Here is a 27,084-nt window from a genome sequence, read left to right on the forward strand (position 1 = left end):
ATACAAAACTAAAAAAGTATGAAATTACTAAAGAAAAATTACAACTCAAAGTCTAACAGAACTAACAGAAAACTAAACCGAAAGTACACATACTGTAAATTAAAAACTATCATATCAGATTATTTTCTTATAATTACTTATATAATCAAGATTTGACTAATTCACTGTATTGAGGAACATAAATTATTTTCAAACCGTGAATCAAATGCTAAAAGAAAACTCATTTGTTAAGTGTATTGATCCAAACACTCAATAGCTTGCTGTTTTGAGTATTTTCTCCATTCATCTGGTATCTTTCCACTCCCCTCAAATGTTTTATTGTAGTATGTTTCCAGATCTTTCTGGAATCTGCACACAAACCACTTCCAGTAGGGCAGTTCAGAGAGATCAGGGGTGATGCTCCAGTCTGCATAATCCCCTCCTGCTCTTCTGTATTCTCTCCAGAGGACTGAATCATCTGAGTCATCGGGATAAAATGATCGATCACTTGCTACAGCTGATGTGCAGATACTAATAGATAAGTTGGTTGTTCTTCTGTAATGCCATCCATTTAATCCTATATTACGATGGAAAGGAACACTGTGATCTTCATCATGATTTTTTATGGTGTTGGTGCATATAGCTGCACAGAACGGACACTGAACCCAACAGCACTGACAGAAGTGATCAATCAGAAGCTTATCTGGCCTGAATTCATAATTTAGTTTTCCTGGGAAAGTCTCTTTGTTGAAGCTAATGCTTATGTTTGATATTATAGCAGGAAGTTCTTGTCTTATTGCATCTTCTAGGAGGTTGAAATCATCAACATCATCATGTTTAACTCCACTGAGGTCTTTTTCAGAGAAGATCAGCTCATCTGAGAGCTGCTGTGTGAAACTCTTCAACCACAAACCAGCATCTCCTCTGTTGAATTGAACATGTTCAGTAGATTCATGAGCTGCTTTCGTGATCTTCTGCTGCAGGAGTTTAATGTTCTCCTTCATCTTGGGTAAAACACTGACACTGAACTTATTAGTGATGTACCGACTGACTTCAACTTTAATGAAAATCTTGAAGTGATCTCTGGGATTATTAATGTAGCTCATGTATTTGTCAAAATCTTCCTCTTCTGCCAGTGTCTTCAGGATGTGTTTCTCCAGATTTGATCGGTTTCCATTCAGTGATTCACAGTTTGATCTCATTTCATCTGCAACATCTCTGGCAGTCTTCTTGTAGACACTCAGCTCAATGGGCTCTTTTAGTTTCTGACAGATGATTGCTCCGAATATGGTAGCTGATGGGTCTCCATTACAGTATTTCTGAAAAATACTATAGTACTGTTCTCTTTTCTTATCACTGATTATTTCTTTCTTGTTTTTTTCCCAAAACAAATCAAACTCTTTTTTCAGTGTTTTTTTATTTTTTGCTTTGTCTTTGAGCTTTAGGGCAAGTTCTTTACACTTTTCAAAGACAGTGTTTTCATGATGTGTCATCTGATCATTATTTTTCTTAAGGTGATGAAGAATATCATTCATTTTTTTCTTTGTTTTTCTCACAATGTTTTTCTCAAGCTCTTTGATTTTTGTTTCAAAGGATGTTTTCCACTGAATCAGGATTTCTGCGTATGTGTCTTTCTCAAAGAATTCTGACATTGATTTTTCCACTTCTTCACTAGTTGTCTTCAGTTCTCTTTGAAGATCAATTTCCTCGACTTCATGAATTGCTTCATTTTTTATTTTGTTGTGTAGTTTATTCTCAATTTTCAGCATGGCATTGTTAAGACTCCAGGACCACTTGCTGTATTCGGTCTCCAGTTTCCTGTAGACTGAAATTTCCAGAGAATTTCTGAAGCTGAAGACAAATCGTTCATTCAGTAAAGCCTCCCAGAGATCTTTAATATGAATTTTGAAGTCTTTCAGTAGCATTCCATGTGATTTTGAGGCATGAGACTTAATAAATTTCTTCAGGTCTTGTATATTGTCACAGTAGTTTGGGTTTGGTGGTGCCATTGGTGGGTTCCCCTCCCAGAGCTGAGCAAAATACTTCACATCATTCTGAACATCAAATTTAATAACATCTCTGAAACATTCTGCATAACAGCCTTCCTCTTTGGCAGCAAGTTTTGTCATCTCATCTAATTTCTCCAGCAGTTGTCTCCTTGCCTCCATGGTTTTTTCTCTAGCTGCGACATCTGAAACGTTCTGATGCACAAACACACAGCTGGGATTTAGTCTGACCTTCTTCATCCTCATGAAGGCCTGAACAACAATCTGAAGAATGTCCTGCATCTCAGCTGTGTTTTCTCCAAATATGTTGATCAGCGTCAGATTTGCAAGACCAATAACAAATGTGGCAAATTCATTGTCATGATGTCTTGTTGATCTTCCAGCCAGTTCTAGAGCACGAAGACCCTCAGTATCAACAACCAGAATATAGTCAAAGTTCAGCTGTGTTTTCATCTCATCTGACACTTTGAGCAGCTGCATGAAAGCTCCTCTGGTGCACCTGCCAGCACTGACGGCAAACTGGAGTCCAAACATGGCATTCAGCATTGTGGATTTCCCAGAGCTCTGAATCCCTAAAACTGACAGCACAAAAAGTCTCTGGTCTCCCAGTTTCTGGATGAGTTGATCGAGAACAGCAGAAATCCAGATCAGAGGAACATGAGCTGCATCTCCATCCATCAGCTCCAGTGGAAATCCAGAGATCATCATCTCTGCTGCAAGACTCGGGAGAGACGAGAAGTGAACCTGCAGGTCTTTCTTGTTCTTCTTCACAGATGAACATGATTCATAGATCTGACTGATCTCCCTCATGATGTGCTCCAAACCAAGGGTTGCAGCCTGAAGTTCCTCAGATACTGTCTCAAGTTCTCTTTGTTCAGTTTTAAGTTGTTCTGACTTATCATGATTTTCTTTCAGTTTTAATACTGACGACCACTTTTCATGATACTTATAGTGTAGAGCAGAAAGATCAGCTGATGTATGTTCATCCAGGAAAATTCTGAGCCATTTGAGAAAAAACAACATCTCAACTTCATCATATGAGCACATTTGTTCAATTAAGCACTTGATGAAATCACTGATGTCAAATTCATGCTGCTTTTCACGCATTTCATTCATTTGAGTTTTTTTTGTACTTATTTCCATTTCAAAGTCATCTCCTTGAGGTCGATGCAGTTCTTTGTTCATCTGACTCCACTGATGCCACAGTTTTCCCTGATGAGGCAGAAATGATTCTTTGATTTCTCTCAGCTCTTTCTTCTTTAGCAAACTAATCATCTGGTTTGCTGCTTCTCTTCCTCTCCTGCAGTCATCATCATCTTCCTCATCTACTCTGATGTCTGAGTGTTTGGACACATCTTCAAGTCTGAAAGTGGAAGATGATTCTGAGAGACAATCGTTTATACCTTTTCTGAGTTCTTCAGATACATCTGACTGACTTCTGCATTTCAGACCAATTGTGAATTTCCCTTTCTTTGTCTTAATTACAGAAGAATCATTCTCATCAAAAAGACAAATGAATGGCCTTTTTTTCTTGTACAGCTTTTGTATCTTTGCTGCATGTCTGTCATTCCTGTCCAGTCGTGGTAGAAGAACAACATTGACTGAGGCCATTTCAGTGAGGATCTGCAGCTGTTTCTCATGGTCTCCTGCATCACCGTGTAGATTACAGAACGCAACACAGTCAGTGAATTTATCATCATATGATCCAGAGGGGCAGAACCAAGCGATCTCCACCACTCCATCCATCAGGACTCTGGTTCTGCTGCTGCCTGGGCAGTTCCTGTGGAAGAACGTGTTGTGTTTCTCATTGATCAGACTGTTCATCAGCTGAGACTTGGATGAAGACACAGAGCCAAACTTGAAAAAACACACCAATGGAGTTTCTGCCTTGTAGATTGGCTGGTTTTGGCTGATAATTTCATCATTGGTATTTCTCATCTTCCAGCTCTTGTTGATTTGTCTGAATGTCCAGAGAGGAAACTCAATCTGTTGTGTGACTGGATCAGGAACAAGCAGAGGCAGAGCGTACTGACAGTCGGACAGTTTAGTCACCATCAGCTGCTTCAGGAAACCATCAGCACAATGAAACACAGCCATCTGAACATCCATCGGGTGAACAGGGTCAGAATGAATTGAAGCCGTGTCTGATGGAGATATGTTTCCAAAAACATCTTCAAAAATATCACACTCTTCTTCAGATATGTCATTGTCTGTTTGGTGCGTGTGATCCGGTTTGTTGGTCTCTTTAATTTTAATGTATCTGGCTCTGTAGTTGATCATCAGTAGTTTTTGTATGAAAGTCTGAATAAGCTCCTCTTCAGAATAAAACTCATGGGATTGTAATGAATGTTCAGTTATCTGAAGAACATCTGCAACTCTGAGTTTATTGAGATGCTTTCCTTCAACATGGAGTTTGTGGAATATATCATTCATTTTTAAGTCTTTTATTCTTTTGTAGCTGTTAATCTGATCTGATTCCTGCTGCTCCAATGTCAATATTTTCCCTGATGAAAAATAAATAAATAAATACAGATTTGTTCAGCTGTTACAGTCTACATAAATGAGATGTGTAGTTATTTGTATTTTGTAGTTATGCATCTCTATTGTAATTGCCTCAAAGTTGCCATCATGAAATAAGATCTTATTCTGTTTTGTTAGCTCAAAACGAAATAAAAAACAGGAATTGTCCATTAAATTGTTTACAGTGCATTCTTCACATTTTTAAGGAGCCAAAGAGAGCTACTACTGAAGTAGGGAGCTGTTTTAGACAGACAGTTAAAACCCATTCACATCAAGGATGGTGTGACACCACTAAACTATTTTAATTGCCAAACAGTAGTATAAGCTGTTTTGGGAAAAGAATAAAAAAGACAAGCTTGGGTCAGACTTGGGCCGAGACTTCTGATAAAGTAGGCCCACAGAAAAGATGCGTCCGTGCCCGCTCCATTTCCCGTACCTGAATTATTACTGATTACTGATTTAAATCAGTACATGATAATGAAAACAATACCTTACAAATATCAAGAAGCTGTTTTTTTTTTTTTTTTTACTATCAATCGTTTTTAATTCTTAAATGGGTGAACACCTGTAAACTTTTCAGTCCAAGGATCCAGTAAACAAATGCGCTCAAATAGTAAGTTCAAAACTAATATAGAGAAAACCTGACTGAAATCATCAGCGATTACAGAGAGTCACGTCAGGGGCACCACTATACCACTTCTTGATCTGAAGAAGGACAGATGCAGGTAATGCAGATGAGATGACACAGGCAGTGGAATAGCTAAAACGTTTCTTGAAATAAAACATCTAAATCTAAAATGTTGATCGTGTGATAAGTCGATATAGTAATTATCGGCACATGCCTAGAGAGTCATGGCATTTTTCCCTCGTCTCGAACATGGCATGGCGGGCCATATGAAAAGGCACCACAGGCCAACTTTTGCTTGCGGGCCCTAGTTTGGGTATCTCTGATCCAGCCTATATCAAACACAAAGTCAGGGCGTGCTAGAACGTTTTCATCAGTCCACTTACTGTCTTGAACTGAATAGGGACTGGGAAGACGGATTGCCTTGTTTACTGCTGGTAGCCCCAGAAGTCATACAGGAAAGTGAGTTAGTTTTTAGGCATACGGTGCGGGGACCTCTTGCAGCGAACACTCAAGAATTTGCTGGATTATGTTAACAGATTTTGCAGGCGTTTATTTTTTTCCAGGATAAAAAAACACAAGAACATATTTTTTTTTTACTAAATCTGCATATATCACTCCCTTCCTCCACTAACTTCACTGGCTTCCTTTATGCAAATGTATGGAAAATCTAGTCAGCTGTGTCATGTGAATTTGCTTAAATCATATTTCTCTTGTAAATGCTGACATAAAGGTAAGTCCTATTTTAGTGGCCCCCACGGCATTTCAGGAACCTCCTGGTGATGGTTAGGATGTTAAGGCACAGGGGACTGTGAGCTGTTACCATGTCTGAAAAATTCAGAAACTCTTGAAAACTTGGAGAATTTAAGTAATTTGCCCGATGATTATAGATCAGAATTAATTTGTTTGGTGTCTGATTTTCCCATGTTGTTTAGAGATGTACCCTCACGCACACATCTAATATATCATGAAGTGGACGTGGGTGATGCACCGCCAATAAGGCAGCATTTTTATCGGGTTCCTGTTGAGAACGGAAGGCATTAGAAATTGAGGTCCAGTATATGCTTGATAATAGAATAGCCCAACCTTCATGTTCTAGTAGGGCATCGCCCTGTTTGCTTGTAAAAAAAAACAAACAAACAAACAGACTCTACGTACAGATTATGTACGGATTACCGAAAGATAAATAAAGATAACAGAACCCGATGTGTTTCCCCTGCCTCGTGTGGAAGACTGCATCGACCAAGTGGGTGTGTCAAAATTTGTAAGTTGGACCTCTTGAAAGGGTACTGGCGCAGGTCACGGTAACAAAATGTGCCCAAGAAGTTACCACTTTTATAACACCATCCGGGCTGTACTCGTACTCTGTTATGAGTTTTGGGCTACGCCACGTGCCGGCAACCTTTCAGAGGTTAATGAATTGCATAGTTTTTGTTTTGGAGGGGTGTGCCATCTATTTAGACGATGCGATAATTTTTTTTTTACAGTGAATCTGTTTAAATGTGAGTTTGCCCAAGCTACAGTAAAGTATTTGGGTAAGTGTAATGTATTTGAACATTCAGCATATCAGAGGATATTCAATATTCTCAACTTCTTTTTGACTGCTTATCTCGCTCTTTCTCACCAGGATCCGGATTGCTGGGGATAAAGAGGAGGGGCTAGGTGAGGTGGAAGGGTTGGTCAAATAAATTTTTTCAATTATGATTTTTCATGAATGTTATTTTGTTGTAATTTGATGTATGCAATTTTTTTGTCTTTGTTTATTCATTTTTAGGTTTAATCAATGTCAGTTTTGTACGTTAAAATGCAAAACATACGTAAGTATTTGCACATTTAGATGCTGTAAATACATCAGTATTGTATGGTTTAGTGTCTGGAATTAACATAAGTAAATGTACGTTTTGTAGAACCACATTTTATGTAAAATACATATGAATTATGTTGACTCTATCCCCAGTTCCCTGCTAAAGCACAACACATCTCTTTTGCTAACTTAAACCCAATATTCACAAAATTCTCAGAGACAATGTCATTCATTTTATTTATACTTATTTTATCATCATTAACAAAATAATTTTGGTGGTCTACTTTTCCAGTATTCTTTTTAATTATACTAAGTACATCCATGTTGCTGGAATAATATTCTTATGCTTGTCCATTAACTTATTAGAATAGACCTTTTTTCCTAAATCTTATAATGCTTAATTTATTTTTATTTATGTCTTATATTTATTTTCCAGTTGTTTTGTTCTTGTTGTTAAACATTTCCTGTATAATGCCTATTTCTTTTTACATGCCTTCTCTATTCCCTTAGTAATCCATAGTTTATCCTTTTTTCACTTCTTTACAATCCTTCTAGACAAACAATGTGTTTTGTTCAATTAATATGGTCAAAAAAGCATCATAAGCTCTATTTGGATCTTTATTTAAATGAACCTCCCTCCAGTTTTGATTCTGTAAGTCCTCACCAAAAAGTTATTCTTTAAAAAGGAATTGTTATTGTTTTGTCTTTTTCAGTTCATAAAGCCTTTGTTTGATTATTTCCCACAGTTTCTAGTTATACTCCTCTTAAACCTTAGCCTAGAATCTAGACGCGCCCCTAGCGGCAGCAAATTACATTTGCTTCCAAGGGCAGTCTAGTAACTCTCCGTTCACTTGAGATTTCCAAAAATCCAAAATCGACCGGGCCAATCACGAGTCGGTGGGCGGGTTTAACATGATGACGACTGACCTGCGACCATAAGTTCCGTCAGTCTATGGTTCCGTCAGAGAGCGATGGCTGCTGCTAGCGACCAACTTTCTTTCGAATCGGCTTTGGCCGCCACTCTGAAAGACTTTAAGCTTTTCACAAGAAAAAAGAGGTCGTTCTTACAAAAGAAGGATGTATATTTGGAGTTGACTACGTCCAGAGCCATACATACTCTCTGTATGGCTCTGACTACGTCTTCTACTTCGTTGCTCTGATTGGTTGTAGCGCTATCCTATTGCGTGGAGAAGGAGTTTGAAAGACAACCGTTTATCCCGCCCCTCCGGTTGAGCGCTGTCTATGGAGAGTGCCCAGACCCTACATTTATGTGGGTCTGGCTTGTCAGGCTACTTAAACCTACCTCTAGGTTTAAAAATAGGATGTGTAACAAATACAAGAGTGTGAAAGAATGTTTGACTTTTTTTTACCAAATTAATTTATTTTGTTTTGATTGACGTTGACATTATTTGTATTGAGTGAAGTACATTTACACTGGCTTTACATTTGTTCATTTACAAGATGCTTTTATCCAAAGCAATTTACAAGTGAAGAATGCAAAGCAAATCATCATAAAGAGGCAGATAAACACAAGAAGTGCTTGTGATACAAAGTTTCAGACATTGTTCTGATTAGCAGGGAAGAATTAAGAAAAACTTAAAGCTGGGATGCAGTTGAATGTTTATGGAAGAGAGGAGTTTACTGTTGTCTCTTAAATACTGTCAGGGATTTGGAATTTTGAATAAGGGCGGGAAGATCCTTTCAGCAGTATAATGAATAAAAATGCATGAATTGAACTTGAGAGGTGTAACGTAACCCTTTAAGGCTCGTTAAAGCTGGTGTGTGATGCTGCATTCTGGATCAATTTGCTTTTTTCACACTGAGTTGCATATAGGTCAGATCAACAGGTTGTAGACTTGACAACCATCTTATTACAAGCATTTGGCTTGTGTAATAGAAAGTCATTTCTGACTGTGAGCTGAGGAGAATCAGAGAGTCTTCATTCTGTGTCCACTGCCCAGCTAAAGTTTATGTAAACTGTCAATAGCATCCTTTTTTGAGTATTTTCTCCAATCATATGGAATCCAACACTGTCCATAACCTGGGTTACAGTAGTATTTTTGCAGATCTTTCTGGAATCTGTACACAAACCACTTCCAGTAGGGCATGTCAGAGAAATCAGGGGTGATGTTCCATTTTGCAAAAATTCCTCCTGCTCTTCTGTATTCTTTAAAAAAGAATTGTCCATTATTTATTATAAAATGATGGTTACTTGCCACTAAATCTGTACAAATATCAGCACAGGGACTCCCTGTTTGAATGGAATACCATCCTGCAATTCCTCTCACTCTGTGGAAATCAACACTGTGATCTCCATCATGGTTTTCTATGGTGTTGGTGCAGATGGCTCCACAGAATGGACACTTAACCCAACAGCACTGACACAAGTGATCAACCAGAAGCTCATCTGGCCTGAACTTATGATCCAGCTTTAGTAGAAAAGTATTTGTGTTGAATCTGCTGCTGATGTCAAACATTATAGAAGGAAGTTCTTGTCTTATTACATTGTCAAGGAATTTGAAAACATAAACATCATCATGTTTGACTCCACTGAGGTCTTTTTCAGAGAAGATCAGCACATCTGAGAGCTGCTGTGTGAAACTCTTCAACCACAAACCAGTATCTCCTCTGTTCTCTTGAACATGTTCAGTAGATTCATGAGCTGCTTTCATGATCTTCTGCTGCAGGAGTTTAATGTTCTCCTTCATCTTGGGTAAAACGCTGACACTGAACTTATCAGTGATGTACCAACTGACTTCATCTCTGATGAAACTCTCAAAGTATTCTCTGGGATTATTAATGTAGTTCATGTATTTGTCAAAATCCTCCTCTTCTGCCAGTGTTTTCAGGATCTGTTTCTCCAGATTTGATCTGTTTCCATTCAGTGATTCACAGTTTGATATAATTTCATCTCTCAGATCTTTGGCAGTCTTCTTGTAGACACTCTGCTCAATGGGTTCCTTAAGTTTCTTACAGATGTTTTCACCAAAAATGACAACCTGTGTTGCTCTATGACACTGTTTCTGGAAGATACTATAGTATTCATCTCTCTTCGTCTCAGCATAGAGATCAGGGTCATTGGCTTCCATGAACAGTCTGTGCTGGTGAGTAAAATTCTCTTTTGCTCTGTTACAGACGGAATAAACCAAATCCACAAAGAATTCTTCCTGAAACTCATATTTCTCACATTTTCTCTGATGTTCTGTTACTCTCTTCTTGATGTGAACAGTGAGTTTTTGAATGCAGCTGATGTTGTAGCCATTCTCTGAAATGTTAAATGACTCAATCATTGTGTCTGTTTTCTGAACAACATCTTCAACAAATGATCTTATTTGGGCTTCATCTTCTGACATAAGATATGGCTCCTTAACATCTTGTTTAGTGCATTTTTTTGACAACCGTCTGAAAATGACATATTTAGAGTAATTTTGCACAGCAAAAATATTGTTGTACTTGTTGCCCTGTTTGCAGCAACTGAGAACCTGTGTTACATCATTCAGTATGTCAGTATCAGTGGTGATCTTCACACTCTGTTCCCAAATCAAATCAAACTCCTGCTTTATTGTTTCTTCATCATTTGCTTTGTCTTTAAGTTTTAAGGCAAGTTCTTTGCTCTTTTCAAAGAGAGTGCATTGAAGTCGTTTCCTCTCTTCAGCCTTTTTCTCATGGTCTCGTTGCTGAAGAATCTCATTTAGTTTCCCTTTTGCTTCTCTCACAATGTTATCCTGAAGATGATTGATTTTTGTTTCACATGATGTTTTCCACTGAATCAGTATTTCTGCATATGTGTCTTTCTCAAAAAATTCTGACATTGATTTTTTCACTTTTTCACTTGTCCTGTTCAGTTCTCTGTGGAGATAAATTTCCTTAACTTCAAAAACAGCTTCATTTTTTATTTTGTTGTGCAGTCTGTTCTCAATTACAATCATGGCTCTGTGAAGACTCCAGGACCACTTGCTGAATTCGATCTCCAGTTTTCTGTAGGCTGCCGTCTTCAGAGAATTTGTGAAGCTGAAGACAAATTGTTCATTCAGCAAAGCCTCCCAGAGGTCTTTAATATGATCTTTGAGGTGTGTCAGACTAATTCCATGTGATTTTAAAGCATGAGACCTAATAGTTTTTTTTAGTTCTTGAATATTCTCACAGTAGTTTGGGTTTGGTGGTGCCATAGGCGGGTTTCCCTCCCAGAGCTGAGCAAAATACTTCACATCATTCTGAACATCAAATCTAATGACATCACTGAATCGTTCTTCATCACAGCCTTCCTCTTCCGCTGAAAGTTTTGTCATCTCATCCAGTGTCTCCTGCAGTCGTCTCCTTCCCTCCATGTTTTTCTGTCCAGCTGTCATGCCAGTAATGTTTTGATGCACAAACACACAGCTAGGATTCAGTTTGACCTTCTTCATCCTCATGAAGGCCTGAACAACAATCTGAAGAGTGTCCTGCATCTCAGCAAGGTTTTCTCCAAAGATGTTAATCAACGTCAGATTTGAAAGACCAACAACAAATGTGGCCAATTCATTGTCATGATGTCTTGTTGATCTTCCAGCCAGTTCTAGAGCACGAAGACCCTCAGTATCAACAACCAGAATATAGTCAAAGTTCATCTGTGATTTCATCTCATCTGAGACTTTGATAAGCTGCATGAAAGCTCCTCTGGTGCACCTGCCAGCACTTACGGCAAACTGGAGTCCAAACATGGCATTTAGCATGGTGGATTTCCCAGAGCTCTGAAGCCCTAAAACTGACAGCACAAAAAGTCTCTGGTCTCCCAGTTTCTGGATGAGTTGATCTAGAACAGCAGAGATCCAGATCACAGGAACATGAGCAGCATCTCCATCCATCAGCTCCAGTGGAAATCCAGAGATCATCATCTCTGCTGCAAGACTCGGGAGAGAAGAGAAGTGAACCTGCAGGTCTTTCTTGTTCTTGTTTACAGATGAACATGATTCATAGATCTGACCGATCTCCCTCATGATGTGCTCCAAACCAAAGGTTGCAGCATGAAGTTCCTCAGATATTGTCTCAAGTTCAGTTTGTTCAGTTTTAAGTTGTTCTGACTTATCATTATTCTCTTTCAGTTTTAAGACTGTTGACCATTTTACATCATACTTGTGGTGAAGAGCAGAAAGATCAGATGATGTATGTTCATCCAGGAGAATTCTGAGCCATTTGAGAAAAAACATCTTCTGCTGTTGGTCATATGAATTCATTTCTTTAATGAAGCACTTTATGAAGTCACTTATTTGAAATTCATGCTGCTGTTGACGAATTTCTATGGTTTTTATACTTATTTCCCTTAGTGTATCATCTGCTCGAGGTCGATGTAGTTCTTTGTTCATCTGACTCCACTGATGCCACAGCTTCTCCTGATGAGGCAGAAATGATTCTTTGATTTCTCTTAGATCTTTCTTCTTTAGCAAACTGACCATCTGCTGTGCTGCTTCTCTTCCTCTTCTGCAGTCATCATCATCTTCCTCGTCTACTCTGATGTCTGAGTGTTTGGACACATCTTTAAGTCTGAAAGTGGAAGATGATTCTGAGAGACAATCGTTTATAGCTTTTCTGAGTTCTTCAGATACATCTGACTGATTTTTGTCTTTCAGACCAATTATGAATTTCCTTTTCTTCGTCTCAATTAAAGTAGATTTATCCTCAGTAAAAAGACAAATGAGTAGTTTTTTGTCTTTGTAGAGTTGTTTAATTATTGCTGCATTTCTGTCATACTTGTCAGGCCGTGGTAGAAGAACAACATTGACTGAGGCCATTTCAGTGAGGATCTGCAGCTGTTTTTCATGTTTTCCTGCATCACCGTGTAGATTACAGAACGCAACACAGTCAGTGAATTTATCATTATATGTTCCAGAGGGGCAGAACCAGGAGATCTCCACTACTCCATCCATCAGGACTCTGGTTCTGCTGCTGCCTGGACAGTTCCTGTGGAAGAACGTGTTGTGTTTCTCATTGATCAGACTGTTCATCAGCTGAGACTTGGATGAAGACACAGATCCAAACCTGAAGAAAGACACCATTGGAGTTTCTGCCTTGTAGATCAGCTGGGTTTGACTGATGATTTCATCATTGGTGTTTCTCATCTTCCAGCTCTTGTTGATTTGTCTGAATGTCCAGAGAGGAAACTCAATCTGTTGTGTGACTGGATCAGGAACAAGCAGAGGCAGAGCGTACTGACACTGGGACAGTTTAGTCACCATCAGCTGCTTCAGGAAACCATCAGCACAATGAAACACTGCCATCTGAACATCCATAGGATGAACAAGGTCAAACTGACTTGATGCTTTGTCTGATGGAGATATGTTTCCGAAAACATCAAATATATCACTTTCTTCTTCAGATGAGTCATCGTCTCTTTGTTGTGTTTGATATTGTTTGTTGGGCTCTTTAGTTTTAATGTATCTTGCTTTGTAGTTCATCATCAGTAGCTTGTGTATAAAGGTCTGAATGCGATCCTTTTCAGAATAAATCTCATGGGACTGTAATGAATGTTCAGTTATCTGAAGAACATCTGCAGCTCTTAGTTTATTGATTTGCTTGACATCAACATGGAGTTTGCGGAATAACTTCTCCATTTTTATGTCTTATAAATCCTTTTGTAGGTGTTACTCTGAACTGATTCTTGCTGTTTCAATGTCCTTATATTTTCCCTAAGAAAGAAATTAACATTTTATTTACTTTGGTGTTAAGCAGCAGTTGGGCTAAAATTATAATCGCTTCAGCCTAAACTTTTTTAGTAGAATTAACTACTATTTAAAATGACTGGTATTTGTATACGAGTAAACAAATCAAATACAGTTAAATTATTTACGACATTTTGAAGTGATCTCAATGATACAGTTTCTCTGTATTGCTTCAGTTATTTCTGGTGTGGCCTTAAATTTGAATTCTTTTTCTAAAACTCTATAGTTTTTGCATTGATGGAAAAATCATATAACTGAAAAGACAAACAAGACACACAGTGCACAGCATAAATGAGTACACCTCCTCTGAAACTTAAATTCAGCAGTTACTTTACTTTTCTAAGCTTTACTTACACTCTAAAAAGTGCTGGGTTAAAAAATAACCCAACCATAACCCAGCTGCTGGGTAACTATGGGACAGAACACGCGTTGGGTTGTTTTGACCCAAGTGCTGGGTTAAATCATTTGACCCAAAATGCTGGGTTGTTTATTTGACCCAACCAGTGGGTCAGATTAACTGTGTTGCTGGGTTAAAAACTACCTAAATATTGGGTTATTTGTTGTCTAATTGCCTTACTACCTTTATATTTACCAATAATAATATATAAATCACAAAAGAATGTAAAATTATTATTGTTTTTCTGTAATACAGTTACACAACACAAAAAAATGCATCTGTAAATGTCAATTTAATGAGTTTTCATATTTCTTTTTAATACAGTTTTCAAATAGGTGCAGCTGTCACACATTTTGTCCAACCCTTACAGACACAAATAACGGTTTTAGTAGATCAGTTTCTTTTAAACACAAAACTGTAAACAAGGCACACTATATTCATATTCTTTATGTCAACATTGCAGCAGCAGAACACTCAAAAATGAATTATTACCAAATTAGAATCATTCCAAACATTATGCCATTAAAACTTAGCCAAACAAAGAGTCCACCAGACAATTCTTACAATTTAAAACATGTTACAAGTGGCCAAGAAAAAAAACTTTTGCCCTCAAAAACTTCACACATGAAGACTTATGTCCATCAATATGATATACTGCAAGCTGGAGAAATTCCCAGGCAACAAGTCCGCTTCAATGGCATGGCCTGGAACAATGGCGATGGTCTAGAAATGTCGTTGTCTCATCCCAAGGCTCAAATCCACCATGTTGCTCCCCACCTGTTAATTATACAGCATTTAGTCTTGCAACATAACTAACATTTTAAGTTAAGTGTATTTTATGAACATACACATAGAGGCATGAAATAAATGCTCATTTTGCTTCTCAACTTTTCATACAGTTGTGGTCAAAATTATTAGAACACTAGTATTTTCACCAGCTAAATAAGGTTTTAAGTCAGTGATTTCTCTTTTGCTGTAGTGTGTCAGTAGGAAATATCGGTTTACATTTCCATTAATTTTGCCATTAATTGTGATAATCCAGTGACATTTTTGTTTGCACAACAGCCAGTGGTCCACACAGGATCTGATCTCATCATCATCCAGAAGAACTGTGACAGCGTCTCCAAGATGCTCCAAGAGACCTGCCTGCAAAGCTACAGTACTGTTAAGAGTTTTAAGCACTTGTCTAAAAATGTCATAAAATGATGCTGTCAAAAATAATGTCATAAATAAATGTTCTTAATCAATTAACCTTGATTAACTAAATTAAATCAACATTTGGTTTGACCATCCTTTTGCGTTTAAAGCAGCTTTTGCCCTACACTAGGTGCACTTGCACATAGTTTTTCAGGTAGCTTTGCAGGTAGGTCTCTTGAAGCATCTTGGAGACGTTGTCACAGTTCTTCTGGATTTAGTCTGTCTCAGTTTGTTCTGTTTCTTCATGTCATTCCAGACAGACTGGATGATGATGAGATCAGATCTCTGTGTGGAGGATTGACTGTTGTGCAAACAAAAACCTCACTGGATACACAATTAAAGGCAAAATGAATGTTTGGAAATGTAAACTGATATTTCTTACTGACACACTACAGCAAAAGATAACAAACACTGACTTAAAATATTTTTTTAGCTGGTGAAAATACTACTGTTATAATAATTTTGGCCACCACTGTGTTTATATATATATACACCCTTATTAGAGCAGAAAACGTAAAACAAAACTTACAGGTTGTACGTCAATGAATGGCCTCCGGGATTCCGTGGTTGTGGGTCTGAAGACCTTTTATCCAGAGTGGGCAGGACTTTGAAACCACTTTCCCCTTTAGCATCTAAACCATAGGAATAATATGCAAACTGTGAGACATATTTTATAATCAAAACAACAAACTGAAACACTTTCATATGAAGATTTCTTCATTCCTTTAAATAATGCAAATTAATTCCCACCCTCATTCAACTAATGCAGGTTAAGTTTAGGTATGGGGTCAGATTCAGGGATGTAGAATATGCTCATGCAGAATAAGGCATCAGTTTGTGCTTCATAAGTACTAATTGACAGCCAATATACAAGCTAATAAGCAACTAGTTAAGTGTTACTGTACCATTGTATTTACCAGTTGATGTGTGTCAAATACAGTTGCATATGTTTTTTATAGATTGACATATTATAAGAAAAAGCTTACCTTAAGTCATGTCACCTTATCCCTTGCTGAGCACTCGCAAGAATTAGGTCTGCAACTGTAGCCCAGTCTTCAAAAAGTCTGCCTCTGGATATAGCTTCCTAAAGTCTTGTGAAATCTGATAAAATCTGAAAAACAAATGTGGTTCAATAAGTTTAAGGTTTATACTGGTCTCCTAGTTTGTAATGCAACACAGGCATTCACTAAAATGTCGTTCACATGCCACGCCTAAAAACGCGTGAAAACGCAAGACGCGTCGCTTTCTCATTCTTTCCAAAACGCAGCTTGCTCTCCCATGGCGTCTGCCGTTGCTAAGCAACCATGTCCCGTGCCTGGAAAAACGAGCTTCCATTATGAGCGTATATAGGCATCTACATCTGAAATAACAAACTTCAGTGCGCAAAAAACACGACATGTGAACGTCCGCATACACCACGAGAGATTAAGTCTAACTTTACATACTGTAGCTAAGACAACATTACATTTAAGTAATAAACAATAGTACATACCAGTCATATTGTGGTTTAACATTATTAAAGTAAGGGACATAGCGTTTTAGCTAATGCAGATAAGTTACCTCAAGGAAAAAAGCGCGAAAATGCTCAACATAAAACATATGGATCTATCGTTGGATTCGGCACGTCGCAGACATTTACTTGAAAAAATATGCCCTTAAAAGATAAATTTTTGTATGGAATTATCTAATTTTGACAAAACATTACAAAGCCATACAGTATGCAGACAGTAAAGGAACTTACCCCCGTATTTCTGACCTACTCTTTCCATAAGGCGTTAAAATAAAGGCCATGTGTATACTGTAAGTTATACAAATAACACTACACACACACACACACACACACACACACACACTTTATATAACAATAAAGCGATTGTTGAGGCAAAAAAGTACATCGCTAGGGCTAGGCTGCTTAAGTTACAACGTTCGTCATTCACGGAATAAAATGCCAACCCCGCACAGCGACATATCAAATATTGCATTAAACAGTGAAATCAGTACGCTCTAAAACACAACTTATTAAAAATAAAGGTAAATAATGATATAATCATATTAATTTACCTTATAATCCTGCTTGCTGCGAGGTGCGTGACCGCCTGGCGAGGAGACGAGTGAAGAATCCAGAATGTTCGATGAAGTGAAAAAAATAAACAAACCGGTTGGGTCAAAATAACCCAACCCAGGTGTTCATAGTGAAAGAACCCCTTATAGTCCATTAGACCCAGCATGATCAACCCAACTGTGTGTTTACAGTGCCTCAAACAACCCAACATTTTGACCCAGCACAATTAACCCAGCAATGTGTTTACAAAAATAACCCAGCACTTTTTAGAGTGTAGAAGACATGTTAGTGTTCTTTAGAGATAATATCCCAGCAAGTCTGCTTGATAAGTAAGAATGTTTTTTGTTTGAAAAGTCACTAAAATGAAAGTCACTGAAAGTCACTAAAATGAAAAAATAAAAAAAAATAAAATACAAATTTCTGCTGTAAGGTAAGGTAAGGTAAGTAAGGCCACGTAAGTATGTAGAACCAAAACTGTTAAAGACAAGTAGTTTTGTGACAATTAAAAGTGTTACATAGCCCACTGAATCATACTCAGACTTAAAGTGAAGACGTAATTGTTTCAGGGGCCTTTCACAAGTCCAGTGTCGTTAAATTTCTGTGCTATTTTTACAACAAACCTAAAACAATAATTTGGTATTCCTGTACCATTGTCTTTTATGCTAAGAAATAAATCTCCTGACTGTTCTCTATCAAGCAGTTTCATTGTTGTCAGCATTAGCTTTAATTAGTGCTGAGTGAGTTTTTGCTAGAAAAAGAGCTGAAGAAACACCTAGAAAGTGTCTCAGAGCCGGCAAATGCTATGAAAAGAGTGACACTTTATGTCACATAGTAAGATGCATGGTTGTTTATCTACACCAGAGCTACCTCCTGTAGCAAAAGCACAATAAACTTATTTAGCATTTTTCAAGGCCCATATTTACAAAATATATTCTTAAGGGAATCCATACTCTTGTCTCATGAGACTGATCAGTTGGTTGTTAGTTGGTTGTTCCAGTTGGTCTCCCAGCCTCCCAGCTAAGGAAGTGGCCAAAACCCTTCTAAAACCAGCCTGCTGGCCAGCTATAACCAACTAAAACCAGCCAACCAGCTTAGGCTGTATTTTTCAGCACGGCATTTTAGAGCCGGTGTTCTGACGATTTGTGCTACCCTGTCAGATTTTGCTACCTCCCATTCAATAGTAGCATAATTTGACAGCGAATCAGATTTTGCTTCTATCATGATATTAATGTGGTGTGAGGTCTTATTAACGTGTACACCTACCCCAACCCTAAACCTAACCTTACAGTATGAAAAATTCACAGTTGGTAGCATTATTTGTTAGAACACCTGTTTTGACAGTCCTGGTCTCATGTTTTTTCCACCAGCACGGCAAATCTTTTTCATCACCATAACTAATGAATGTCTAAAATATAAAAATAAAGAGAAGGCTTAGGGCTGTTCATGTGTTGTACCTAAAAATGCATGGAAAACGCTAGGTGTGCCGCTTTCTCCTTCTTTCCAAAGCGCTCTGTGGGCAGTGGAGGAGCCATGGGGTGGCCTTTATTCTTAACATGAAGTACATTTGTGTGGACACTGAACCGCCATCTCTTTACGACCACATAAAACAGGAGACTTTTGAGATGCATAAAAGGTGAAGGAGGAAAAGGTGCAGGAGCCAAATGAGCTTCAGTAAAACAACAGTGAGCTGCGGTCTGATGAGATGTTTTATATGTCAGTAAAACAAACTTTTCTGTCCTGTCCTTTCAGCAATTTCTTTGTGCTCATGGTGCACACTCTTCAGCTTTAAGTGAATATGAGGCCACGCATATCGCTTTATAAACAAAGCACATAAGAAACTACAAGCATAGTTCTGTCATCGGTTAAGTCATGAAATTACCAAAAAGGCGATTAAAGCTGCAAACTGTGCATGCACCTATATGCATCACATTAAAGAACCTTTCTCAAAAGCATATACTAAAATACATTCTGCAATTCGAGATCACAATACAAGGTGTAAGCTGATAGACTATGCATTTTATTTTTAATGCACAAGTAAAACAGTGCATTTATATTAGAAAAGCACAGTGCATTTACATTAGAAAATATGCGCTAATTAGTTTTTCCTTCATTAATTTGTAAAGTACAAACAAAACTGAAACAATTTAAATGCTTAAAATAACAAATTTTACATTCTGGCATTTATGTGCGGTTGACTTCTGGCCTTTTTCAAATTTTTTCAATATTTGCATGTCTTATCCATGAGTATCCAATGTTGGAGAACAAGCTTTTGGGGGTTTTGAGAACCATAACCAAGCTGACTGCGCAATATTGATCCCCTACAAAAATAGTCAAATTCACTCAGTATTACTTGATCTAATTTGAAAAAATATCTCAATTACAATTAAGTTAAAATTAATTGTATTCAGTTTTGTTTTAGTCATAAAACACTCCAGTTGTCACGGTTCGTGCAGGAACAGGCAAAACAACGGAGTAAAATACAAACGTCTTTAACAAATCAACTGGCAGGGTATAAACAAACAGGGAACACAAGGACACAGAAGGTAACATTAACACCGGACAAAGCAACGGGGGAAAACAATCCAACTAATAAAGGGGAGACTAATAAACAAGGACAGGTGTAGCCAATCATGCTAATTGGAGGAAGTCCAAATATGGGCAATGAGTGAACCAACACAAACAGAACAATGGGGGGAGACACTGGTAAAATATATATATATATATATATATATAGTCAAGGTATGGTAACCTAGGATAACCTGACATCAGTATAGTCAAACACATTTTTATATTGGAATAATAAAGGTTTTTAGACTGGTTGCTGTCCCCTTCTTGGCCACCCCTATAAAAACCTCCTGGCCCCACCACTGTCTGTGGGAGGAGCGTCTTGCTGCAGCCTGCAGAACCGCAGAACACTTACGTCACAGCAGTCTTAGACAGCAGCGCCAGGCCAGCAGGTTCAAGCCCAAAGTGGGCATAGCAAAAGTTATTTTATTAAGCATGGCGCCACGTAGTGTTCGGATCATTTCAGAGTTTTAATCTATGTTAATATCACATCAGCATTTTATTATATCGGATGATAGATAGATGAGGTAGCTGATCAAACACAAGGTAAGATCATAAAGCCTTCATAAAACAAAGTGTTACGTTATGTGTTTTGTTGTTGTATTTTGTAATTTTTATGTTTTTACATTATTCCTGTGTTTTGCGTCATTAGATCGCCGCTGATTTGCCAGTTGTGGTGCTGCCTGTCAGCGGTTATTGGACGCTCAGCTGGCGGTCTTTTTAAAACACCTCTTCTGCATTTAATTTTTAATTATTTTGTTAGGTTAATTATGCTGATTTTTATTTTCTAGTTTGATTTTGTTGTTTTTGCCCTTGGGTCTCTCTGAAGTCCAGAATCACAATGTGGCTGTTCTTCCTTATACCTTTAATATATTTAAACCATTAATTTATGGTATTTTCGTTTGCTTTGTTTGTTTTTGTGTGTGTTTGGTCTGACAGTTTGATGAGGGTTTATACTTTATACTTTACTACTTTATACACGCCTTACCCCTAGCAGACATAATAAAAAGCTGTTAATACAAATAATATGTTGCCATATTCTTTAGCGTCAGTCGCTAACGCGCCTCTTGAGATCAGAGCAGTGACTCTGTTACACTCATCCCCCTAAACCTTACTCCCATCCGGGTCACGGCACAAAAGTAACCCCTACACCCAGGTCCTACTCATGCCCTAAGAAGGAGGCTAAAGACTGCAGCCAGTAGCATCAGTCACTATGTGCCTCTTCAGATCAGGGGAGTGAGGTTAACCTGCACAGCCCCTTATATAATATATATAATATATATAATAATATAATATTTTATTTTAGTTTTCTTTTGTAAATTTTGAAAATAATTGTTAAATGTGTACCTGCTTTGCTTGAACATGTTTTATTTTCTTTGTTTTCTATCTATCTATCTATCTATCTATCTATCTATCTATCTATCTATCTATCTATCTATCTATCTATCTATCTATCTATCTATCTATCTATCTATCTATCTATCGCAGTGTGTTTCATTGTGAATGCAAAAGTACTTAGTTTTTCCTTCCAAATGAGCACAGAACTAGAAATCAGTGGCTCAGTTATATTAACAACATTGTTCTGGAACAGTACAATGCAAATATTCGAGTGGGTGATGCACATTTCACAGAGGACTGTTTCCTAAACCTGGGAGAGCAGTTTACAATGCCAGCTGTACACAAAAGGTAAAGGCTATAAAGTGAGGCAATTCCAACATTGCAAGGACAGTCTGTGTTTCTGACTGATGGCCTGTAAGTACATTTTAATATTTAAAGAATTCAGTACTGACTATTCAAACGCGAGTTTTGAGCAGTGTAGAGTAGTGCTTGTTGTTTCTCATTCTATGATCGCAAATGCAGACATGGTGTTATGTTTACGCAGTGCAACGCAATATAACGCAATGTGTAAAAAGACAGTATGAGTCATTATAATCAGTAGCTATGTCCACACTGGATGCAACAAGTGGCTCATTTATAAGTTTTATTGTTTCTGTTTCGTCGCGCCAAGAAAGGGTATGGTAAGGGGCGTAACATTTCTGTCACATGCTTGAGGTATTTGGCAAATAGCAACGCACCAGATAGCTTGCTAATCAGAAAACATCAACTCGGTTTCCATCAACGACGAGTTTTGTGAAAAACTAAGGCATTTCAGAAAGGCAGGGAAGAGAAGAGCACAACAAATGTACAGTATGTGGAAAATAATATGTTTTTTAAACCTCAAACTCCATAAACACATTGCATTACAAAAAATACACAAAATAATGCTGGTGTCATCATAAGATCCCTTTAAATCGTTATAATAAAATGCTGATTTGACATCAAAGTAGATTAAAACTCTGAAATGATCCAAACACTATGTGGCACTATTCTTAGTAAAATAACTTTAGGCCTAGCGCTGCAGTCTGAGACTGCTGTGACGTAAGTGTTCTGTGTTTCTTCAGTTGGGGATTATTGGCAGTCTGCATTGGACATATAAATCTCCTGAGGAACAATTCCACTCATTATCTACTATAAGAGAGGAGGAATTGTATAAACTTGTTAAATCATCTAAACCAACAACATGTTAGACTCTATATTCTGGTGCTTTCCGAAGTGATAAATCCTCTTTGTAATATTGTTAATTCATCATTGTCATTAGGATATGTCCCCAAAACCTTAAATCTGGCTGTTATTAAGTCTCTCGTTAAAAAAGAAAGAAAAAAAAGAAAAAAGAAAAAGAAAAAAAAGGAAAAAGGAGGGGAGAGGGGGAAGAAAAAAAAGAAGAAGAAAAAGAGGGAAGAAGAAAGGAAAAAGAGAGAAGAGGAGGGAGAGGAAAAAAAGGAAGAGAAAAAAAAGAAAAAAAAAATCAAATTATACTTTGAACTTTACATATATTCAAATGGAAAAAACTAGCAATGGATACATGCTGGATTTATATAATATATTATTACCATTACTACTACTGTTATTATTATTACTTATTTATAATAACTCTTTCTTACATGTATTGGAAGATGGGGGAGTATTGTTATTCAACACATTGCATGTATGTCCATTTGTTTGTCATTTGGTTTGTTTGTTTGTTTGTTGTTTATAAATTATATTGTCTTTTGTTATGTTTATTGTCAATAAAGAAAAAAATAAAATAAGTCTCTCGTTAATAAAAGCAACTTGACCCCAACAAATTAATTAATTAAAGACCAATCTCGAATCTCACTTTTTTGTCAAAGATATTACCTAAGATTTTTAATGTTTTTAAATAAGTCTCTTCTTCTGGCCAAGTCTGCATTTATTTGATCCAAAGTATAGCAAAAACAGGACAATTCAAAAGTATTTTATTATTTAAAATAACTGTTTTCTATTTGAAACTGTTTTCTATATTTCTTATAAAATGTAATTGTCACAATCGTGCTGGGATGAAGAGCCAAGGGAATTACGAGGAGCCAGGGAAAAACAGAAACAGAATTACAAAACAAAACACTTATTTATTAACAAAAACAAAAACCTAAGAGATACAATGAGGGGAAAGTACAGATATGGGCTAAAGAGGAAACCAAATCAAACTAAACCATAAGGGGAAGACAAAGGAAGAAACCAGAACATTGCAAACACAGGGGGAAAACACTAGGAAACATAGAAAACAGAGCTGTCCGCACTCGGGAGCCATGGCGGGTCAGATAGTTCAGAAAGCCATCAGGAAGCTCGGAATGCCACGGCGGATCCAGGGGCTCAGGAAGCCATGGCAGATCAGGAGGCCATGGCGAATCAGGGGGCTCAGGATGCCATAGTGGATCAGAGTACTCAGGAGGCCATTGTGGATCAGGAGGCCATGGCGGATCAGGAGGCTCAGGAGGCCATGGCAGATCTGTGAGCTTAGGAAATCATGGTGGATGAGGGGGCTCAGGATGCCATGGCGGATCAGGGTGCTCAGGAGGCCATGGTGGATTAGAGGTTTTAGGAGAACATGGCGAATCAAGGAGTTCAGAAGAACCTGGCAGATCGGACAGGGTCAGGGAACTTAGGGGGCCATGGCAAATCGGCCATTTCTGAAGACCATGGAGGAGCAGACAGTTCAGAGGGCCATGGTGGATTGAGGAGCTCTGGAGGAACGGGTTGCTGGAGGGAGCTCTGGAGGCCATAATGGGTCAGGGATCTCAAGAGGCCATGGCAGATTGGTTAGTTCAGGGGACCATGGCGGAGCAGACAGTTCAGAGGGCCATGGCAGATTGAGGAGCTCTGGAGGAGCGGGTTCTGGAGGGAGCTCTGGAGGCCATAGTGGGTCAGGGATCTCGAGAGGCCATGGCAGATCCACCAGTTCAGAGGGCCATGGTGGAGCAAAAAGTTCAGAGGGCCATGGCGGATTGAGGAGCTCTGGAGAATCAGGTTCTGGAGGGAGCTCTGGAGGCCATAGTGGATCAGGGATCTCAAGAGGCCATGGCAGATCTGCCAGTTCAGGGGACCATGGCGGTGCAGACAGTTCAGAGGGCCATGGCGGATTGAGGAGCTCTGGAGAAGCGGGTTCTGGAGGGAGCTCTGAAGGCCATAGTGGGTCAGGGTTTTTGAGAGGCCATGGCACATCGGCCATTTCAGAGGGCCATGGCAGAGCAAACAGTTCAGAGGGCCATGGCGGATCGAGGAGCTCTGAAGGCCATAGGGGGTCAGGGATCTCGAGAGGCCATGGCAGATTGGCCAGTTCAGGGGACCATGGTGGAGCAGACAATTCAGAGGGCCATGGCAGATCGAGAAGCTCTTGAGGAGCATGCTCTGGAGGGATCTCGTTAGGAGCGGGCTCTGAAGGGAGCTCTTGAGGAGCGGGCTCTGGATGGCACTCCTGAGGAGTGGGCTCTGGATGGCGCCCTTGAGGAGTGGGCTCTGGACTGCTCTCCGGAGGCGCAGACACTTGAGGGCACTCGGGAGGCGCGGACACTTGAGGGCGCTCGGGAGGCGCGGACTCTTGAGGGCGCTCGGGAGGCGCGGACTCTTGAGGGCGCTCGGGAGGCGCGGACACTTGGGGCACAGACACAGGAGGGCACTCAGGCGTGACGGCCATCTTGAGTGCAGATTCTGGCAAGGCAGCCATTTTGTCCGAGGACTTAGGTGCAGCGGCCATCTTGACCGGGGACGCTGGCGAGGCCGCCATCTTTGCCGAGTACTGGGGAGGCGCGGACACTGGAGGGCACTCTGGGGGCGCAGACACAGGAGGGCACTCAGGCGTGGCGGCCATCTTGAGTGCAGATTTTGGCAAATCAGCCATCTTGTCCAAGGACTTAGGTGCAGCAGCCATCCTGACCGGGGACACTGGCGAGTCTGCTATCTTGGCCGAGGACTCTGACGAGGCCGCCATCTTGGCCGAGGACTTTGGCGAGGCCGCCATATTGGCAGAGGACTCTGGCGAGGCCACCATATTGGCCGAGGACTCTGACGAGACCGCCATCTTGGCCGAGGACTTTGGCGAGGCCGCCATATTGGCAGAGGACTCTGGCGAGGCCACCATATTGGCCGAGGACTCTGACGAGACCGCCATCTTGGCCGAGGACTCTGGCGAGGCCACCATATTGGCCGAGGACTCTGGCGAGGCCACCATATTGGCAGAGGACTCTGGCGAGGCCAACATTTTGGTCAACTGTACAGTTCGCAGGACAGCGGCCGACGGGTTTGAGCATTGGGCGGTGGCCGACAGACTTGAGCACAGAGAGGAAGCTGGAGGGCTTGAGCACTGGGTGGCCGCCGGCAGTACTGGGCTGAGGATTCTGGCAGAGCTTTGAAGGACTTGGGGAAGTGTGGAAGGCATGGAGGGATCGAGCTCATTGGAGAAGTAGGTGGAGGAAACTGGCTTGTGGTGAGCTGGAGTGATTGCATGCTTTCGGATGGGAGGAGGATGGGAATCCTCCACATCGACATGGAACTTAGAGTTACTCAGATTTAGTACATGATTAATAAAATCTGCTAGGGGTTTGCGGCAGTCGTCATTAGTTATTAGACCAAACAGAACATCATCTTTGAGTCCCATCCGAAAGCAAGCATTTAGCATAGAATCACTCCAGCTTACCAGATGGGAAACGCTCAGGAAATCCTCCACAAACTCTTCCAATGGCCGTTCTTCCTGCTGGAGGTCCCATAGAAATTCTTCAGCCCAGTTCATCTTGGTCTGGTCTTCTGTCACAATCGTACTGGGATGAGGAGCCAAAGGAATTACGAGGAGCCAGGGAAAAACACGGAAACAGAATTACAAAACAAAACACTTATTTATTAACAAGAACTAACAAACAAAAAAACAAACAAAAACCCATGACATACAACAAGACGACGTAACTTTAAGACCGGACCAACTCAAATGGAACCAAAAGGCTACTTAAAGGTACTGTAAGTAAAGGGAAGTGGTGACTAAACAGGACAGGTGTACACAATTAGGATAACGAGGGGAAAATGCAAAATGGACAAAAGAGGAAACCAAATCAAACTAAACCATAAAGGGGAGACAAAGGAAGAAACCAAAAAATTGGAAACACAGGGGGAAATACACTAGGAAACAGAAAACAGACTATAAATCCTGTCAGCAATTTATTCCTGCGATTTTAAAGGTGACATTTTAGCATTACTCCAGTCACATGATCCTTCAGAAATCATTCTAACATTCTGATTTGCTTTAGTAAGATTATAAATGTCTTTATCATCACTTCTGATGAATTGAATGCATCCTTGCTAAATAAACATATTATTAAATGCTAAATTAAACGTATAATTTCTTTCTATAGTATAATGTATAATGTTACAAATGCTCTTTTATTTTAGATAAATGCTGATCTCTGGATCTTTCTATTCATCAAAGAATCCTGAAAAAGGCAATCAACTGTTAAAATGATAATAATAACAATCAAAAATGTTTCTTGAGCAGCAAATCTGCATATTAGAATGATTTCTCAAGGATCACGTGACACTAAAGACCAGAGTAATGATGCTGCAAATTTAGCTTTGATCACAGGAATAAATTGCATTTTAAAATATATTCAAAAAGAAAGCAGTTATTTTAAACACTAAAAATATTTCACAACTGCTTTTGCTGTATTTTGTATCAATAAAAAAGCAGGCTTGGTGAGCAGAGGAGACTTATTTAAAAAAACAATAGAAATATTACTGTTCAGAATCTTTTGACTGGTAGTAGTGTATATTTTTGTACAATTTTAAAACAAATTATTTTTGTAAATTAATAAAAAATACCCAATGAAGCAATCAATGTCTTTTTTAATTCACCTTT

The 27,084-nt window shown here is 39.1% G+C and overlaps 2 protein-coding genes and 1 long non-coding RNA gene across 3 annotated transcripts in view; all 3 read right to left on the reverse strand.

The window, feature by feature from the left end:
- Window positions 1-227: 227 nt before the first annotated feature.
- LOC141290149 (interferon-induced very large GTPase 1-like) lies at window positions 228-4,418 on the reverse strand. Its single transcript, XM_073822385.1, has one exon. The coding sequence runs from the start codon at window positions 4,416-4,418 to the stop codon at window positions 228-230; it is 4,191 nt and encodes a 1,396-aa protein (XP_073678486.1).
- Window positions 4,419-5,159: 741 nt separating this feature from the next.
- The window catches only part of LOC141290255 (interferon-induced very large GTPase 1-like), a 453,394-nt gene continuing 431,469 nt past the window's right edge, over window positions 5,160-27,084 (reverse strand). The window contains exons 3-5 of the mRNA XM_073822473.1: window positions 9,223-11,862; window positions 6,074-6,151; window positions 5,160-5,210 (exon numbers count right to left, since the gene is read on the reverse strand). Coding sequence (XP_073678574.1) covers window positions 5,160-5,210; window positions 6,074-6,151; window positions 9,223-11,862 — 2,769 coding nt within the window. The remainder of the gene's footprint in view (window positions 5,211-6,073; window positions 6,152-9,222; window positions 11,863-27,084) is intronic.
- LOC141331551 (uncharacterized) lies at window positions 14,314-17,536 on the reverse strand. The gene is made up of 2 exons (XR_012355270.1): window positions 17,285-17,536; window positions 14,314-16,334 (listed from the first exon to the last, which is right to left on the reverse strand). It is a non-coding gene; the product is annotated as an uncharacterized lncRNA (long non-coding RNA).

The sequence above is a fragment of the Garra rufa genome, chromosome 1, assembly GCF_049309525.1.
Source record: "Garra rufa chromosome 1, GarRuf1.0, whole genome shotgun sequence".
In the NCBI taxonomy this organism is placed as follows: Eukaryota; Metazoa; Chordata; class Actinopteri; order Cypriniformes; family Cyprinidae; genus Garra; species Garra rufa.

Excerpts from the sequence above, each read along its gene's own strand:
- LOC141290149 (XM_073822385.1), bottom strand. The coding sequence starts at position 4,418 with ATGAATGATATATTCCACAAACTCCATGTTGAAGGAAAGCATCTCAAT.